Here is a 19834-nt window from a genome sequence, read left to right as displayed (position 1 = left end):
ATGATAATCGACTGTGCCACAGGTGACCTTCTGGCAAACGGTCAATAATCACCGAGGGCTACAAGCAAATTTGGCAGACCACAGACTCAGGTCTACAGAGTTCTTTTCTTTTATCTCAGAAGCCAAAATGATTGTACGCATTGGAGAAAAGTTTGCTTGCAGGTGCACGGACATTATTCTCCGGTCAAGTTTGTGCAACGTTCAGGCTCAGGAGATGGGGATGTTGATTTTTGACAGATGAATCTGCTCTAAAGACAAGAGAACTCAGAAGAGAGTGTCCAAAAGTCACAGAATCATTCCCAACTGGACTTGTAGATTCCTAGAAGACATCTGACCAGGGTTTGAAGGAGGTCTGCGGCTCCAGGCCTCATCCACACGGAAACGGAACACTTTCCAGATACAAGCTTTTTCTTTCAAGAACAAGTAATTGATTAAAGAAATGTCTTCACACACAAATCCTCCAAAACGACTCTTAACACTGTAGTGTAACCAAAACTCAAACTTTAAAAAGTCTGTCCAGTTCAAAACATCAAAGCCCAGACCACGTCCTCCAGCAGAGTCTTGGATCTATGTAGGAATAAGAGCGCGATATGTTCTTAACGGAGTGGACAATTGCAACACCAAAGCATCTGAAAAATGTTTCCTTGTTCCGCACCAAAGGTAGCTGTTAGCTTAGCATTAGCTCAACTTGAGTCAGTGAAAGAGGCATCACAGTGGGGATTTAACCAAATGTCTTCAAAGAAAAGTTCTTTTGAGATGCAGATGAACCCAGACCTTCCGACGTGGATCAACCGACTACCACTTGAACAAGCTGCAAGGTTAGTTAGCTGTGGATTGGGGGGGTTAAATGGGCTGTCTTGTAAGCTAACAGTAAGGAGTTTGATCCCTACCTCCTCCAGCCAAACTCTTCTGTCCTCAGGCAAGGCACACAACCCTAAGATTGCTCCTGATGGCTGGGCAGTGTTTGGATATTTGATTATTCTCAAGTCTCGCACATGAGAGCGTGTTAAAGTAACGCAGCGTTCAGTGTGTGTTGAGCTAACGGGACCAGCTAATGAGATGCATTCAAGAAACCTCTTAAGTTTCACAGACTAAATGCTCCTGCTGCTGCTGCTGTCACCTTGTGTGATTTCATCTAAGCTAATGACATTTTCTGAGCATTCATAAATTCATCTGAACAGAAGATGAGCACATGATGCTTTCAGGACCAAAAACACATTTCAAACACTCTTCAGATCAATTGCACATCCACTCTTTAGCACAGTTTTTAACCAAACTCAATTCAAAACAGATTCTTGTGGTGCATCATTGACTCAACAGCAAACACTGATGATGACACTTGTTTCACATGTTTTATAACAAAGTGTCACCACTTTGAAACAACACATGGACACAGATTCAGAGTAAAACAGACTTAATACAGTCAACATCATCATTACTGTGTCTTCATTTTCCAAAGGGATTTCTTAAAATTGTACTGCACCTGTTCACTGACAGATGTTCACTCGATAAGCATTAAAACATATTTTCACATTGGAGCTGGACTCAGTTTTTTCTGGTCTCATCTTCTGCTTCAAACCACTTCAACCAAACATCAGTGTTTAAAGTAACTGCAAGTAAACTTGTCGCATGTCAGTTTTTTCCTTCTCAATGAAAAATTTAACACAAGTGGAACCAAATCATCAACATGCATAATCCATCATTATGTGGTTAAGATGAGAAGCAGGTTCAGAGAGGGAATTTGTTTAACTACATGAGAAAAAAATAAAGTTTGGTTCTTACATAATCTTTGATCAACCAAAGCTGTGATGGACGCGTCTCACAGTGAGATGCACAAGCACAGTTTGGACTGAAACCATAAAACCAAAACTATTTTCAATGTGGATAAAGTTTGGATATGCAAGTACAAAAATAAAAACAAAAAAACACATTAATAACATAAGACATTATGACACTTGATGTGATTTAAACCACATTTGGGTGCAGTCTGAAATCAATTAAAATCTGATTTCAACAGACGAGCCTCAGTCTGAAAGCTGCCTGAAAATGATCCGATTTAACAAAAGATAATCAGATTTGCAGTCTGAACACAAGGGAGGCATCATGAGGCAGTTTGACATAAGACAAAAATCAAATCATAAGATCTCGATCAAAAATGGCCCAAGTCGCGATGAAACATCACAGGGCGTACAATCAAAGGAAACGTCCAAAACATACCATCCAACGCATTCTGAATCCAAAAGCTAGAGATACTGTAGGTTATCTACACAATGAACATCTGGTCCAAAATAATCTGCCAACAAATGCAAATGTACATCTTCACCGTGTTCAGATTACTGAAGAAAAAACACTTGGTTTCAGACAACCTGTGCCATTCAAGAACAGCGGCGGCTTCAGCTGACGCCGAGGTTCTCTCATTCTGGCTGCTGCCTCCAACGCTTTGAAAACACAAGGAAAGACGCTAACATTTAATCCAGACACACGCACGGTGTCCGGCCCAAACGCCATGCTTAACGCATGGTACAGTACAATGAAGAGCTTTTTCCACATGGTCCAGCACTAAATATATTTATATATATCTATAACTATATAAAAAATGTAAAAATAAAAACACATCTGCGCTCCAAAAAAAAACCAAAGAAAAAAACCTCCCACACTCAATCGGGCCGGGTCGTACCATCCGCGTTTGGAGTCCAGTTTGGTGGCACACGCTCTTATTGTCAGGGTTCCCACACCTTGCTTGACGTCAAATTCAAGGACCGCTCAAGGACTTTCCAGGACCAATCCCCTCAAATTCAAGGGGCCGAATGTGCAGACACAGTTCAAGATGGGAGGGCAACTCGAACCAGACAGTTTGCATCGTTCTCTTGTCCATACTTGTAACGCCACCCGATGGTGAAGTGGGATACTACAGGACTCTGGCGCGCGAGTATACGACACGCAGTGCGGCGTGGCGTGTGTGGAAGTATAGTACAGTCTTGACTTGCTTCTGGCACAGAATTAAAGCACTTTCACAAACTTCCAAGGATTTCAAGGACCTGTGGGAACCCCGTTAACAGCTTTATAGTTGAAAAATTCCTAAGATGACTGTACTGGACTGGCACCGGTAAATATTCAAGTGATCGAGTATTGTGCCGACGCAGACCCTTGTTTACGCGGACGTGGTGCGTGACCCAGCCGCGTTCTTCCACACAGTGCAACCAAAATAAGCCAAAAAACCCCCAATATACTGTACATCCTCTTACTGACGAAATAATTTATGTTTGGAAAACCAAAAAAAAAACAACAACTCTTTTTTTGGTAAACAAAATAAATTAAAGCATGCGGAGATAAAGTCAAATCTCAACATTTCAGTCAAACATCCTACACTGTCAGGAGATCTTCCTGCTCGGAAGAGACCGCACACTCTTATTGAATCCTTAAAACAAAGGTAGCTGCCAAAAAACTAAAGTCAAACCCACTGGAATATCGTCTTCACTGTGATCTGCCCGAGCGTATAAAGGCTTATATTTACATACTTCGTCGTCTTCTGTGTTTTGGCAAGCTCTAAAAGGCCAGAGCTCATATTTACATACATGTTCATGCGGATTTCAGCAGCAGTGCAGCAGCAAAAGAACAACAGACAGCAAATACTCGAGTGACATAGACGGGGATCGTTAAAATAAATATACAGCATGTATCAAAAAAAACAAAACAAACCTCGCTCTGATCCGTCCTTTTTAAAAAAAGGAATAACAACGTTAACAAAATGATATGTATAAAAGAAAAGTAGATACTGTAGAAAGTGAGTCTCTTGTCTGTTGGCTTGTAAGGTGACGGTGATTCGCAAGAAGTGAAGCGGAGCGAACCGGAGGGAGCCGTGCTTTTCTCTTTTCTTTTCTTCTTTTTTTTGGCCACATTAAGGCTTTGCAGTAAACATCAGAGCTGAGCTGCTGCCGCTCCCTCCACATCTATACCAACTCGTAGTAGTTAAGCCAGCAAGGACAAAAAGACATGCACACGCACACACACACGCGCACGCACACACACACACACACTCTGAGAGGCTTGCCACGACCTCTTCATTTTTACATTTCATTTTTTCTTCTTTTTTTTTTTCCTTCATTAGGATTTCTTGGCAGCATTAAATAGTGCCCCCCCCCACCAGCACCACCACCGCCACCGCTCTGCCAGTGCCAGTGCTGGAGGGGGAGGCTGGGGTGAGTTGAGGGTCTGGAGGGTGAGGGAGGGAGGGAGGGAGATTTGGTAGTTCAGTAGTCTGTGATGGGAGCGAGCTCAGGGCTCAGGTCCACCGTGATGTTCTTGTAAAGGCTGCTGAGGGAGATGTGGGGGCTGTAATGGAGATTGTTGAGGCCGTCCAAGTGTTGTCGCTCTTTGGAATATCTCAGCAGTTTATACCTACAAACACACAGTTACACAGTTGGATTTTTTTACACAAGTATTTAGGCACTAACTACAGCTGGCATATGACCTTACAGGACACACACACACACTAAGGCTAATCAATTCAATATTGATTCATATATATATATATATATATTAGATATACTTCACTTTCCAGACTAGTTTTGCTTGGTTATGAAACACAACAGAATCAGAGTCAAGTTTGACTTTGATGTCAGGATTTTATCAATATCCGATCTCAATAAAGTGCAGCCCGAGTAAAGCTCAGTATGAGCCCCATAGTCTGGATCCATCATGGAACAGTCTCAGATTTTTTTTTTAACTCTTTATTTATATATAATTTTCATAAACAAAAGACAAATACAAAACATTGACCAATTACACATATTCAAGGTCCGGGGGTGATAAGTGTATCCAAAAGACAAAATATCATACCCAGTACATGCATGCAGTCTGACTCATTGGCCGCCATCGTTTTGCACCTAGATCTTTTTGGAGTCTGATTGAATAGGTCATTTGCTCTAGTACATGTAGTTGTTTTACAATATTGAAGGTGACATAGACCGGAAGCTCCAATTAACGCTGCGTTAGTGTGTGTATCTGCGTCATTACCTCGTTTATGAAACCCTAAAGTTTCAGAACAAACAGTTCAGCCACTGCTGAGAAAATAGTGTTGTATTGTTTTCCTGGGCTCTGCGAAGCGGATCGACACTTCCTTAATTTGATGTCGTCATCAGAAATCCTCACCACCGTAGTGCCTCCCGGTGCGGGCACTAGTCCGGGCACATCCGGTTGCGTACATTCAACCGCAGAAGAAGAAGAAGAACTAGTCTCGTTGTAGCTGCTGAGATGCAGAGCATCCACCGTGCCAGAGGGGGAGCTGTGTATCTGAGAGCTGGCCTATCTATTACGTCACTTCCAGGTACCTGGCCAATCACAGGACAGTTGTAAAGCTCTCGTTGGCTGGCCAATCACAGCAACTGTTTGGTCTGAAACAGCGCGGCTGACGAGAGCGTCCGTGAGGAGATATTTTGATCGGCTCGTTTGCAGCGATTAGGAGGTTTTTAATCATGAAAACATGTTAATATATGTAAGTAGACCTCCATAACTAACATATATGTGTGATACAAGCATTCGATGTCACCTTTAACAAAAGTGTCTGTAGTGGAGGCATTTTTCTGGAGCCAACATTTTGTGATGGCCTTTTTACTTGCAGCCAGCAAGACCCTAAGAAAGTATACGTCTGCTTTACTCAATCCATCTGGCATATTCCCAAGAAATAGAGTCGAGAATAATACATTTATATTGAAACACAGAACTTTTAAATAATTTTTGCCACTTCCCTCCAGAAAAACTGGATGGAGGGGCAAGACCAAAAAACATGGGCATGATCAGCAAAGACTTCTCCACATTCTCTCCATTGTGTACCAGTCTGTTTGGACTTCTGCTGGGGAGTTATAAAAAAACAAATTAAGCTTTTCCCACAGAAGTCTCTCCAAGTCCAGGAGTTGGTGAAGGATGACTGTGTTTCCCAGGCGTACAGCCACATGTCTTCTGTTATCACGATGTTCGACTCTTTTTCCCATCCATGTTTCACACAGTCTGTTGAATCCTTCTTCAATGAGGAGATGCTGTGGTAGAACTTGCTTCTAAGTGCTTTAATATTTCCAGAGTTGTATGCATCCATAAATCTATGAATTATCGCTGGTGGCTCTGTGGGGTTACAACCTTTCAGCTTTTCACAAAAATAAGCACCAAACTGTAAGTACCTGTAAAAGTCTTGCCTACCTAGTCCATACATTTGACATTAGTTGTTAAAGCTGTTCAGCTCCCATTTTTTAACAATTTTGCATACAGCAGTAACACCATAATAGGTCCATTGTTTATATCCATGATCTAGTGATGCTGGTTTGAATTTGGGGTCATGTGCTGGCCATCTAAGTAGTTTTTATCTGTTTTGGAGTTCATCATTTTGGAGGATATTCTTTTTTATTGATCTAATTCTACCAAAGTCAAGAGGCAGCAGACTCCACCCATCAAGGTCATCATATATGTTTGTGTTAATACAGTTATAGTTAATATTGAATAATTGTGACATGTCTTTAGGCAAACTCACTCCCAGATATTTAATATAGGGTGCGTTCCACTTAAAACTAACAGACTGTCTGTCTGTCCTTTATGAATCCTCGTCTATTAGCAGGGGCATTACATGTTGCATTCTTTTCGCTACAATGGTGGCATACAATTTATAGTCTGAATTTAAAACACTAATAGGTCTGTAACCTTTACAGTCCATTCTGTCCTTACCTTCTTTGGGGATCAGAGATATGAAGGCCCCTCTCCAGGAGGGAGGGAGAGAGCCTCCTTTTATAATATAATTAAAGATGGACTCCAAATAAGGGAGCAGGTGATCTTTCATTGATTTATACCACTCTGGAGGAAAGCCACCCGTGCCAGGTGATTTGTTAGAGTTCAAACTTGAGATAGCTTTACTCATTTCCCCCATTTTATTGGTGAGACGAGTTTATCATTAGCTACTTTACCTAGTGTGGGAAGGTCTAAGGAGCTCAAAAATTCAGCAGCTGAGTGGTTATTAACCTATTCTAATTGAGAATATAAAGATTTATATTATCTCTCAAATGCTTTTTTGTATGCTGTCCAAATTGTTAGTAATTTTATTTGTAGTAGGGTCTCTAATCTTGTGGATAGTGTTTTCTGCCTGTGGTTTTTTGAGCCTCCAAGCCAATACTTTTGCAGCTATATAGCTACTCCTTCTTTTTCCTTTCTTATACGATGAAACGAAGGTATTTCTAACACCCATCCTTTTAAGTTTCTCATGTTCAGCACCTGAGAGATGCGTCTCCTGCCAAAATGCCACATTTATCTTCTCCCTTTTTCTTTTAGCTATCATTTTGCTTCTTTTGACGGGGTTATTCAGCCCATTTACATTCAGAGACAGTATATTATAGTGTTGGTAATGCATTAGTCTTACATTTGAAACATTCTCGTGTCACCCCGGACCAATGGTAATAAACAGAACAGTATAGAACCGAAGAACATTGGGAACTTTGTAGAACAGTGAACTGAACTTCCATCAGAAAAGCTGTCATGTCGCACCAGACAGTGAGGGGGCCGGCCACAAGGTGGGGCCCTCGGAAGTGAAGAAGAAAGAAGAGAGAAAAGAAAAAAAAGAGTTTGGTGGCTCTGTCTTTTGCCCATGGGCTTCAGCCTGTATTTTAACTTTTTAACTCCTGGTTCCGTTCTGCGGTACTCCTTCAGCCTCTCCCGAATCTGCTCCTGGAACCGGTGCATTTCTCCACCGGGTCGGGGCTCTGTTGTCTCCCAGGGTAGAAGCCGAGCCAGCGTCTCCTCCGAGATGTCTTTGCACTTGGTCCTGCAGGGGATATCGCCCACCGTATCCTCTCCTCTGCAGGTCTTCTGCTGCCTGTGCAGCGCTGTTGTACGTTACAGGGCCCGTTTCGAAAAAAGCATGAAGTCTTGTTAATGGGGTCTGAGAGCGTACGCCATTATCTCGTAGTATTTTCTTCATGGGTATGTATTCCTTCCTTTTGTTCTGCACCTCTGTTGCGTAATCATGATCAAAATACACCCGTTTGTTTTGGACACGGAGCTCTTTTTTCCAGGCGGTGTGACGAATCTTTTCTTTGACAGAGAACTAGAGGAATCGAACCACCATGGAGCGTGGAGGGGCACTCGGTGGTTTCGGGGCCAAGGCACAGTGTGCGCGCTTGATCTCCAGTCCACGGTCGAGTTCGCTCCCCAGCTCTGTTTTGATGAAGTTTTCAATAAAAGTCACTACTGACATGCCCTCTGTGTCCTCGGGGATGCCATAGACTCTGATATTATTACGCATACAGCGCCCCTCCAAATCAGTCACCTTTTCCTGTAGCTCCCGCTGTTTGGTGAGCAGTTGGGTGAGAGTATCTTTGACTCAGATGTCCCATCTTTTCATGTCAATCATGTTTTCCTCCATCTGGTCAATTTGACCTGTAACATCTTGTATTTTTCGGTTTACTTCTGATACAAATTCGTCCATTTGCTTTTTCATATCTTCCCTGAAGCACGTGCGGAAGTCTAAGAGGTCTTTTTTCAATTCAGCCTGGATCGCTGCCATTACCGTAGTCATAACTTCACTCACCGCCGTGCGGATTGAATCCAAATTTTTGATCTCTCTGCAACCTCCATCTTGTTACGAAGTTTCGCTAGCTTCAGCCTCGGATTCTCTTTCATAGTTACTACGTAGTCCATATCCTCATTTCTTGCCTTTGTCCCCATTCATCATCGAAGCAAAACTTGATTTGTTTGTTTGTATGGAGTAGATTAATGAGTAAAGATAACTGTTACTATGCTGCCATGCTGTGTAGAGCGCCACCGGAAGTCCGGAACAGTCTCAGATTTAAGGTTGGAGACCGTAGGTAAAAGTGTACATAACAGTAAGGGAGGAGTAAGGTGGATGTAGCAGTTAGCCACCAGGGGGCGACTCTGCTGGTCGCAAATAAAGAAGGAAAAAAATAAGCCTCTACTTCTCACCTGACTTTTTATACCGATAAACGTAGAGTTAGCTGTGCTTACCTGGAAAAACATGTTGTTGTATTTGTATTAAGAAAACATTTGTCTTTATGACATTGTGTTTCTCTTCTATAGCTGTGATTGTACCGTTCTATCAGTGAAATGTGACAAAAAAACAGCTGCGTGGGTTCAGACATTGGTGCAGGTTCTTACCTGCCGAGGAACTGCACCTCTCCTCTGTGGTGATGAGGAATAGACTTGTACTTGCCGAGCTCTCCTTCCGGTCGCGTGACGTTCAGACCAGCGTAATTAACCCTGGGGAGAGGAAACCAGGACGCGGTTTATATCTAATCACTGCTTTTGTTACAGCACCGACCCCAAACTCAAGATAATACAAGACAAAGATCACAGCCTTTTGATTAACGTATTCTATTCTATTTCTATTCTTTCTCTATTTGCTCCATTTCTGTCATTTTTCAGCTTCTTAGATGTGAATATTTTCTACTTTCTGTCAATTTAAGCTTCTTAGATGTGAATATTTTCTACTTTCTGTCATTTTTCAGCTTCTTAAATGTGAATATTTTCTACTTTCTGTCATTTTTCAGCTTCTTAAATGTGAATATTTTTGGTTTGTGGACAAAACCAAGACATTTTGTGACATTTTTTGGACCAAACGATCACCCAATAAACAAGAAAATACTCGACAGATGAATCGATTATGAATATAATGGTTAGCTGCAGCTCTAGTGTTTTCTTTGTTTTATAGTTTATGTATGTAATTATATAATGTATCACATGTTATGTATGTAACATGTCAATATGTGCATGTAGTTTTTTGTATATTCTTGTGGGTGGGCTTTGTATTATTCAATAATTTTTTATTAACTACATCGAACACAAATACAGAAAGTGAAATAATAATAATTCAATCAACACTTGTGAGAGGGGGCTGAGAGCTGCTTTTATATATACACATTACATACACTTATATACATTTATCTGCCTTACCATGGCTGTGTTATTAGCAGCTCAGCTGTTTCAAACATCTGCATCACACAGATATCGTTCATACGCTTTTAAGTCTAAGTTTAAGTAAATTTTCTTTCTAAGTGCAGAAATAAAGTTTCGGTTTCTTAGAGAATATTTCTGGCCTCCAAAAATAAGTCAAAATAAAATGACCAGAGTGATTAATCTCCAGAAACACACACAAACTGGATTCTGTGTTCACTCATTTCCCTTTCTGAAGACTAACCTGTTCCACGAGTCGTCATCTTCTCCTCCCCAGCCCCAGAATGCATTGGGAAAGCCATTAATCTTGTGGAACTGCTCCGCAGTGAATCCACTCACACCGCCAAAGAATTCATTGTAGGGGAGGCTGAGAACAAACAATAGACATGAGTTTCTATTTTTATTGATACATAGTTATCTTTAAACAACTTTAAAGGGCTTTTTGAAGCTCATGGTTGTAGATTTCCATTAAAGTGGACCCTTTTTTTACTGATTAGCACCAACATATGCCACTGAAGTGAATATTTATGTATAAATTGCGTAATTTACACAGCAACAACAGTCGACGTTACAGTTAATGTGCATTTTTTCAATTAAACCTACATATTGTGTTTATGGCAGACTTACATGTACATGTATTTGTCCAGCTTGGCAGCAAAGTGCCGTGGCATCTGACCACAACCGTAGTAGTTTCGGTCGTTCTCAGGGATATGGTCAACATCGTGGAAGATAAAGCAGTCCCAGTCCAGGTCCTTCATGGCCTCCAGGAATCCCACGTTAAAGAGCATTGCTCTATTAAAAGGGTGACTGCCACTCTATATAAACATAAACGCACATAAACACACAGATGATGCGTTGCACTGAGTCGAACACGGTAACCTACCTTTCATTCAGCACACCACACACACACACGGTAACGTTAGGTTACTCACGTAACCCCGGTTCTCTGATAACAGAGTGAGGCATCTCACTATGGGAAACGCCCTCTGCGTGACCGATCATGGAAGCTCCAATGACACCACGTCTGGCAGCGGCACAAATAACACATGGACAGGGCCCATGAGGTGGCCATGCCCCTAGTGGAGTGGGCCCGAAGCCTCTCTGGGGGCTGCAACCCACGACTCTCGTAAGCCAAGATTATAGCCTCCACCACCCAGTGTGACAGGCGCTGGCGCTTCAGGGACCTCCCCCTGCGAGAAGGAGCCCAGGACACAAAAAGCTGGTTGCTCTTTCTGAATCCCTTGGTCCTGTCCACATAGATGCGTAAAGCTTTCACAGGAAAAAGTGCATTGAGCCGTTTTTCATCCTCCCCTGCAAACGGCGGTGGGTGAAAAGCGAGCAGCTCAAGTGTGGAACAGCTGTAGGCAGAATCACTAACCTTAGGCAAAAAAGCCGGGTTAGGACGCAGTATCACCTTCCCATAATCTGCGGAGACCTGCAGACATGAGGCGTGTTCAGACAAAGCATGTAACTCACTTATCCATCTAGCTGAAGCCAGCAGCAGGAAAGTTTTATGGGAGAATACCTTTAAATCAGCAAATTGTAATGGCTCGAAGGGCAACCCTGAGAGCGCCTCCAGAACCGTGGGTAAATCCCATGATGGGGACCAGAGGTTTACGCACGGGCCGCAGGCGACGCGCACCCCTCATAAACGTCCTAATTAGAGGATGCTGCCCGACAGGTGCACCTCCAAAACCCACATGACAAGCTGAAACAGTGGCCAAATAGACCTTAATGGTGTAAAAAGCTTTATCATTAGGTCCTGCAGAAAGCATAACACCTCCGGGACAGAGCACTGAAACGGAATAATATGGTTTAGCCTCACACCATCGTTTAAACACGCGCCGTTTAATATCATATAATGATTGCGTAGATGGCGCCCTTGCGCACTGAATAGTCTCAATCAACCTCTCATGTGCCAAGCCCAGAGAGCCAGCCATTCGGGGTATGATTGAAAAATCTGCCCGCGCGCTTGTGACACCAAGTCCGCACGTAACGGCAACGGCCATGGCCGGCTGTGGACAACCTGCATCAGCTCCGCCATCCACGATCTGCTGGGCCAGTAAGGAGCTATCAGAATTAGTGATAACTGCTGTTCCCTCACTCTGATCAGAATCGGAGTGATGAGGCAGAGCGGGGGAAACGCATACAGCAGCACGTTTGGCCACGGGTGTACCAGTGCGTCCGCACCCAGCGGTGCGTCCCGGTGTCTTAACGAGAAAAACAGAGGACACTGTGCGTTTTCGTGCGATGCGAAGAGATCTACGGACGCTCGGCCGAACCTCTCCCACACCCGGTGAGCACCTCTGGGTTCAGTCTCCACTCTCCATACAGGGGATTCCCTCTGGATAGTAAATCCGCCCCGCTGTTCACGGGAACTCCGTGGCGGAAAGGTTTTATCCCAAAACCGCTTAATCTCCCATGCATGCCGGGACGGCGGGCATGACCTGACTCGTCGGTGCACGGCGAGAAGGCAGAATTTAACCGTCATAAAGATCCCTTTCCTCACCCTTGTCATTCGGTGACGGGGGCCAGTCGATAGCCAGCCGGGATGCGGCCCGCTTACACACCTCGTGCAAGTTGACCTCCAGAGGAGCAGGGGAGGGTTGGATTTCTCCAACCCTGACGGAGCTGCCGGGGCGGGATGTCTGGGCTGAGCGGAGGATGGCGTCATCGTCCTCATTCTCATCGTTGAGAAGGTCCAGATTATCATCCTCCTCCACGGCCTTTGCTCCAAACTCGTCCTCTGAGTCGAGGAGCTGGTCGAACAGTGGCGGGAAATCCTCCTCCAGGAGGGTATCCCAGCTTGCGTTGGCTTTAGCCATAACCGGCTTCGGCTTAGCAGCACTGTCGGAGAGGCAGGGGTCGGCTTTAGAAGCGGCCGAAACTCTGAGGCACCGCTCCAGAATCCTAGCTGGCATGGCGCTGCAGTGCTGGCAGCACTCGGAGTCCGCGAGTGCTGCCAGCACGGGTGACTACCTTGACAGCACATCGGAGGAGCAGTTGAATGAATAATCTCAAACAGGACAGCTGAGGAGCTTGGTGATCTTCACAGTGGAAGAAAGCGGGAATGGTGGGTGCAGCGCACAGGACGCTTATAAGTAGGGATGCACCGAATATTCGGTAACCGAATATATTCGGCCGAATATTGCAAAAAAAGCCACATTCGGCCTTCGGTGGAGTGAGTTAAAAGCAAGGCCGAATAGTGGCGTGTGACGCAATCAAACAACGACCAGTGACGCGGTGACCCGGCGCCTTCGGTAAAATGTCGGCAGTGTGGAGATATTTTAAAGTGTTGGAGAGCGAGAAAAGAATTGCAGTTTGCAACGAGTGTTCAACCAAACTATCTCGAGGGGGTGTCTCTGCAAAGACCTTTAGCACTACTGCTTTAATTTTTCATTTAAAAGCCAAACACCCTGAACAGCATGCTGAGTACGAGAGAGAGACGGCTGCAGCAGCTAAAAGGAAATCTTGTCACAGCACGCCCACTCCGTCCGTGCAAGACGTCTTTGAAAAGACTTAAAAGTTTGCGAATGACAGTGCCAAAGCAAACGGAATCACAAAGAAGGTAATGGAGTTCATGGCTTTGGATGATCAACCGTTTAGTGTTGTGGAGGACATTGGCTTTCGGAGGCTTGTGCAGTACATTGAGCCCCGTTACACGATACCGAGCAGACGGTATTTCTTGGATGTGTGCTTACCAGAGATGTATGACAGTGTTGCAACTCGCGTCCACGAGCTCTTGGTTAAAGACAATGATGTTGACCTCAGCTTCACGACAGACATATGGAGCTCGGATGTCAGCCCCACCAGCATGCTGAGTTTAACTGCGCAATGGGTCGACGCGGATTTCAAGTTACAAAAGATTGTACTTCACTCACAGGAGTTCAGAGGGTCGCATACGGCAGCAGCCATCTCCGACGCATTCACCAGGATGTTTGAAACTTGGCACATCGACCGGGCTAAAGTGCATGCAGTTGTCAGTGACAATGCTCGCAACATGGCGAAAGCGATGGAAGACAGTGACCTGAGAGGCATACGGTGCATGGCCCACACTTTACAGATAGCGGTCAATGAGGGTGTGTTAAGTCAGCGCAGTATTGCCGATATCATAGCGACAGGGAGGAAAATTGTAGGTCTTTTTATTTTGAAGCACTGTTATTGACAAATCTGTTCTGGCCTGGGATATGCTGTGTACCTGTATAAGTGTATGAGGTTACAAGCACACACTTATTGCGATTTACTTGAGCCTTCTGTTTACATTATTAGCCTGCTGTGGCTAAGCAGACTTGCCAAAAAGACAATAATTCATTTGTTGTGAGTTTATCCACTGCACTTTAGTTTTTTGGAATACATGTTTTGTTTGAAGGCCTAATATAAATGAAAAATCTTTGTGCTTTTTTTTGAAAAGAAAAGCCTACTGGAATGTTTAAAAATGTCATTATCAATAAACATTTACTTTCTTGGAATAACATGTCTAAAAATTTATTCTAGGCTATTAATATAAATAAAATAATGAAAAAATTAACAACCGCATTCAATATTCGGTATTTGGTATTCGGCCACACATTTAAATTTTATTCGGCTTCGGCTTCGGCCACAAATTTTCATTTCGGTGCATCCCTACTTATAAGGGGGGCGAGCTGGCCCGTGCATCTCGAGCTGATTGGTCTGTCATATGACAGACATATGACATTTCCCAAAGTGAGATACCGAGGGAGGTTTGAAAGAGAACCTCCCTTTCATTCAGCGCACACAAGGTAACCTACCTTTTATTCAGTGCGCACACATACACACACACGGTAACCTACCTTTCATTCAGTGCCCACACACACACACACACACGGTAACCTACCTTTCATTCAGTGCGCACACATACACGGTAACCTACCTTTCATTCACACACACACGCACACACACACACACACACACACACACACACACACACACACACACACACACACACACACACACACACACACACACACACACACACACACACACACACACACACACACACACACAGCACCTGTTCAATGACGTAGAAGGCAAACTGCAGGCGTTGCCTCTGTAGCATGGGGATGAGGTGTTGGAAGAGGATGGGGAGATGCTCATGCCGGTTTCTAAACGGGATCAGGATCGCCACCTGCAGCACGAAACACAACAATCTACTCAAGCTCGCTGAAGTGGTGAAAGTATCAGGGCATTAACGCTAGATTTGTTTGTTTGTTTTAATATACAGCATGTCCATAAAGTCTCTTTACAATTTAAAAAAAAATATTACAAAGGCAGTTGATAAGACACGTTGGTAATCACATTGAAATTGTGTGTTTCAGGTATCCTGTTGGTGAAGGAGGTAAATGAAACCCTAAAAAATGGCTATTCCTCAAGATGCACAATGTGTATCATGGTTTACTGAGACAAAATCGGATGTGCAGACTCTGCGAAACTACAGAACTAAGTATGGAAGGGATCCACCATCATGTCCTTGAATTCGTGCATGGCACAAGAAATTTATGGAGACAGGGACAGTGTTGGATAAAGGGTGGAGTGGGCGACCAAGAATATCTGAGGAAAACACTGATCGTGTAAGACAATCCTTTGCTCGTTCTCCCACAAAGTCCATCCGTACTGCTGCCAGACCGAACGACCACGTTCACCATGCACAAGATCCTACACGAGAACTTGCGATTGTACGCTTACAAAGTGCAACTGTTACAGGCACCAAGCCAAATAACAAACCAAAACGAAGAGAGCTTGCAGTTAACATGCTGGAACGAATTTCTGAGGATGAAACATTCCTCAGGCGAGTTTGTTTTAGTGATGAGGCAACCTTTCATGTTTCAGGGAAAACAAACACAATGTGAGAATCTGGGAGTCTGCACATCCGATTTTGTCTCAGTAAACCATGATACACATTGTGTCTTCTCTCGAGGAGATTTTTTAGGGTTTCATTTAACAGTACCTCTTTCACCAACAGGATACCCGAAACACACAATTTTAATGTGATTACAAACTTTGATAAACACTGATTACAATAAAACAAAGGTCAGGTTCAGCGGTGCCCTACGATACGCTCACTGCAATCTTTGTAAAACGCGTATAATACGAACCTTCCAGTGAGGTTGACAGTCCTTCGGTTTCCAATGCCCTCCAAACGCAATGTCAAACAATGTGGAGAACTTCAGTTCGATCTCCTCCATGGGGATCTCTGTCATGTTCACGTCCATCACGCCCTCTGTGCACACACAAGCCGTTCCATTGAAAACACTTTTCTTTTATTAAGCAATGAGGTCAAAATAATAAAAATTGACAGGAGTGGGCACCAATGGACTCACTCATAGAAGGTAATCGCTCAGGGCAGGGGAGGTTCTGAGCGTATGTGAAGTTCTCCGGCAGGTACTGAGTCGGCTGGACCAGGTATTCACTGGAGTTACTTCCATCAGGATAATCTACAACAACAAAACAACACACATGAGAAATAACGCGCATTTACACCAGTGTCCATATAACTGACATAACTTTACAGGTCCTTCTGCATTTATTAGTAGAGGAAGTAGGTGATTAGTAGAGGAAGACCATTTCATTGTTCGGCTAATTAATTGGGTCATTATTGCCCCTTTTTTTCTCTTTTCTGAGCAATGACCAAAAATACAGCGGGCACTATGACCCAGCTTTCAAGCGCATGCACACACAGGACAGCATTCACACAGCATCCATTCTAGATACATTCTGCCCTCTGCTGGTTCAAAGCAGTAACTTCTTTCTACCTTGAACTGGAAACAGCAGAAAAACAAATCATATCAACACAGCCTTTATTTTTTTTCTTCCCACTGATGAAAAGCATTCATCATGTGAACTTCTCTCTATAATATTGTGATAAATATACCGTGAGCTTGTGGAAATGGTGCGATTCCGCACCATTTCTTTTAAATGTGGTTTAATGAATGTAAAAAAAGTGTTTGTGACTCACCTGTCCCATTGACTGTGCTGTTCTTGTTGGTGTACAATCGGATCATTTGGCCAATGGTCCTCACATTGTCCCTCAACATGATGCCCTGAGCCTGCACCATGAATAAGTATGTGTTGGCTGACAGAGAAAAGAAAATGTGTTTTAGTTTCTCACATACTCACGTTTACATTTGCATCATTTAGCCTTGAAGTGACAGCTTTTGCATGCAACAAATCATTATTTTCACATTTAATTTGATCTCAATTGTCTTCACAGTTAATCAAGTCGGTCTTATTTTGTCCACAAACCAAAATGAATCAATTTTAATGATTTCTTTGTCAAAAGGGAGCAAGGAAACTGCTCGCTGATGTTTAATTTAGTAATCCTTAAATAATAGATTTATCACTGCGGCCCTAAAAAGGTTGGTTTCTGTGATTTGCCTACTGGTGTTATGTGAAAGCCAAAATGTTTGAATCGATAAAGACACTTATAGAGGTGCTGAATGATGATCACTACAACTTGATCTCAACCTTGAGGGCGACAGAGATTAAATTAGGTAAAGTACCAACCAGCACAACACGGACATAAAACGTTGTGGATTCTATTCTCTGCACATTAGTGACTAATAATTATAAAAGTGTGTTTTACTTTCATACCGACTACCTCTGGCATCACGATCACCCTGAGAAAGTGACCCAACAAAGCATTCAATCAGAATAATCACTACAACACAAAGACTCAAGATATTAAAACGTCAGGCTACTATTCACAGTATTCATAATGTGGAATAATGTGAATGACACCGTGTGAGGCAACCTTTAAAAGATTACTGAAGAAATACAATATATTTTATTTATTTTTATTTTATTTTTATTCTATTCTCATTTCTTAACTGAGCTGTTGTGAATGTGTGTTTCCCCCCTGGGGGAGGAATGAAGTCATTCAATCTTCAAAACACACATTCATTTAACTACAATGCACAAAAATTAAAATACGCATGAGAGGTTGACCAATATGGGCTTTTCTATAGATGATACTAAGAAAACAGCCAGAAAAGTAGAGCTGCACAATGACAGGCACGGTGGATTAGTGGTTAACACTGTTGCCTTATAGCAAGAAGGTGTTGGGTTCAGTTGCTAGACAGTCGCAGTGGCTCTGATCAACCATCCATCTGACCTTGAACTTTCATTTATGTAATGACATTAAAGATTCTTTCCTTTTGCCCATAGGCCAGTATTTTGGGTACGCTTGAGTTGATAACCTATACCAGCCTTTTTCAAACTGTGGGGGGGGGGGGGGGGGGGCAAGTTCTGTTTTATTTTAAGTCCTAACTAAAGTTTAGCAGGCGGAACATTTGGTCTAGCTGTAACCCGGACTCATTTAAGTGACGTACCACAACAAAATCTACACTGGTGGAAAGGTATGGATAATGGAGAAGTTTCTGACAGGGGCAAAAAGAAAACTGTGCAACAAACAACAAGCCAAGATCAGCCTGATTCACAACGACCAAAACCCAAGATGAGAAAATGCCACCAAAGACCTCTCTGTGTGTTGTGTCTCAAACCATTGGCAGGGGACAGCATTTGTATTGCTAATACAAAAAAAATGTTATTTGCACAGCAAATGATTGATATTGGTAAAGTATTATTTGTTATCCAAGTGTATTCATTGTTTAAAAAATGACATTATTATAGTTAAAATTGCAAATTTCATATTTTTGTGTGAAAAATGCTCTCACAAAGCAATATTGAGGTTATTTGTATTGCTTAAGCATAAATGTTGTTTGCACACCAAATTATTGAAAGAAGTGAAACGTTTGTTCTAATATTGATTCAATAAATGTTATACTTGACACATTGTTACAATTTCGTAAATAATCGATAATCAGCTGATGCAGACTATTAAGAAATGGCAAATACCCGATCAATCAGACGGCTTCTAATATGGATATGATTAATTGTTTACTTATACTTCATATAAGCTTTGTACATTATACACACGTATATATATATATATACACACATATATATATATATATACACACACACACACACACATATATATATATATATATATATACATACACATACATACATATATATAAATAAAAGGTGTGGGTCAAAATATTGTATTCCTATATGTTTCACTTGCAAATTAATTAATTATCAGAGAATCGTTATATCATGATAATATTGGTATCGTGGGCCATGTATCACGTGAGGTACCCTGTGATTTCCACCCCCTGAAATGTGTGTTGAGGTATGTTCTGCTTTGGTGTGCGGATAAATGGAGTGGCAGCAAATGAGGAAACTCAAATAAATGCATTAATGATTCAGTAAATAAACAAATATAATGTGGACATACTGACCAATGATGCAAGTCACTATACAAAACACTATATATAGTATGACATTAAAGCAACTGACGGCGGTAGCGGCTGTGTCAACGTTCAGTTGTTAGCAGTTCATTCATTTGCGGGGTGCTGTCAGTAAACCGGAAAACCGCGTTACACGCATAAACAGCGCCAACTGGTTTCTGTTGAGTTCATTTAGACAACACTACGGTCCACTAGACACGAGGAGGGTTTGGTTTTTATCATTTAACATAAAAATAAACAGCGAGAGCTAGCTGCACATCATGGCCCGGGCTGCACTTCCAGCTAGGACTAGTTAGCCAGTTAGCTGATTGTTTAGCGCGAGCCTGGTGTGCGAGTAACAGGATCCGGGGGGATCGTTCTTCCAGACATAATCACATTAACCGCAGCCCCGGGATCATCTCCCCAGTGTTTACTAACCTATTCCGGGCGCCACATATATGAAGTAGAGACAAGTGGTGGACATGGAGAAGAAGAATATGAAGGCCAGAAACGACCGGTTGGACATTCGTAGCAGCCGCCTCCAGTTCACCATTTTGGCTCAGGTCCGCTTCTGCTTCGCCGAC

The 19834-nt window shown here is 42.8% G+C and overlaps 1 protein-coding gene across 1 annotated transcript; it reads right to left on the bottom strand.

The window, feature by feature from the left end:
* Window positions 1-1333: 1333 nt before the first annotated feature.
* Window positions 1334-19803, bottom strand: b4galt6 (UDP-Gal:betaGlcNAc beta 1,4- galactosyltransferase, polypeptide 6). The gene is made up of 9 exons (XM_058638058.1): window positions 19689-19803; window positions 16916-17032; window positions 16281-16394; window positions 16056-16180; window positions 14972-15088; window positions 10570-10757; window positions 10187-10309; window positions 9148-9249; window positions 1334-4398 (listed from the first exon to the last, which is right to left on the bottom strand). Exons 1-9 carry the CDS (start codon window positions 19801-19803, stop codon window positions 4251-4253), a joined length of 1149 nt encoding a protein of 382 aa, XP_058494041.1. The 3' UTR covers window positions 1334-4250.
* Window positions 19804-19834: the final 31 nt, after the last annotated feature.

The sequence above is a fragment of the Solea solea genome, chromosome 9, assembly GCF_958295425.1.
Source record: "Solea solea chromosome 9, fSolSol10.1, whole genome shotgun sequence".
In the NCBI taxonomy this organism is placed as follows: domain Eukaryota; kingdom Metazoa; phylum Chordata; class Actinopteri; order Pleuronectiformes; family Soleidae; genus Solea; species Solea solea.
This window is presented reverse-complemented; position numbering and strand designations above follow the sequence as displayed.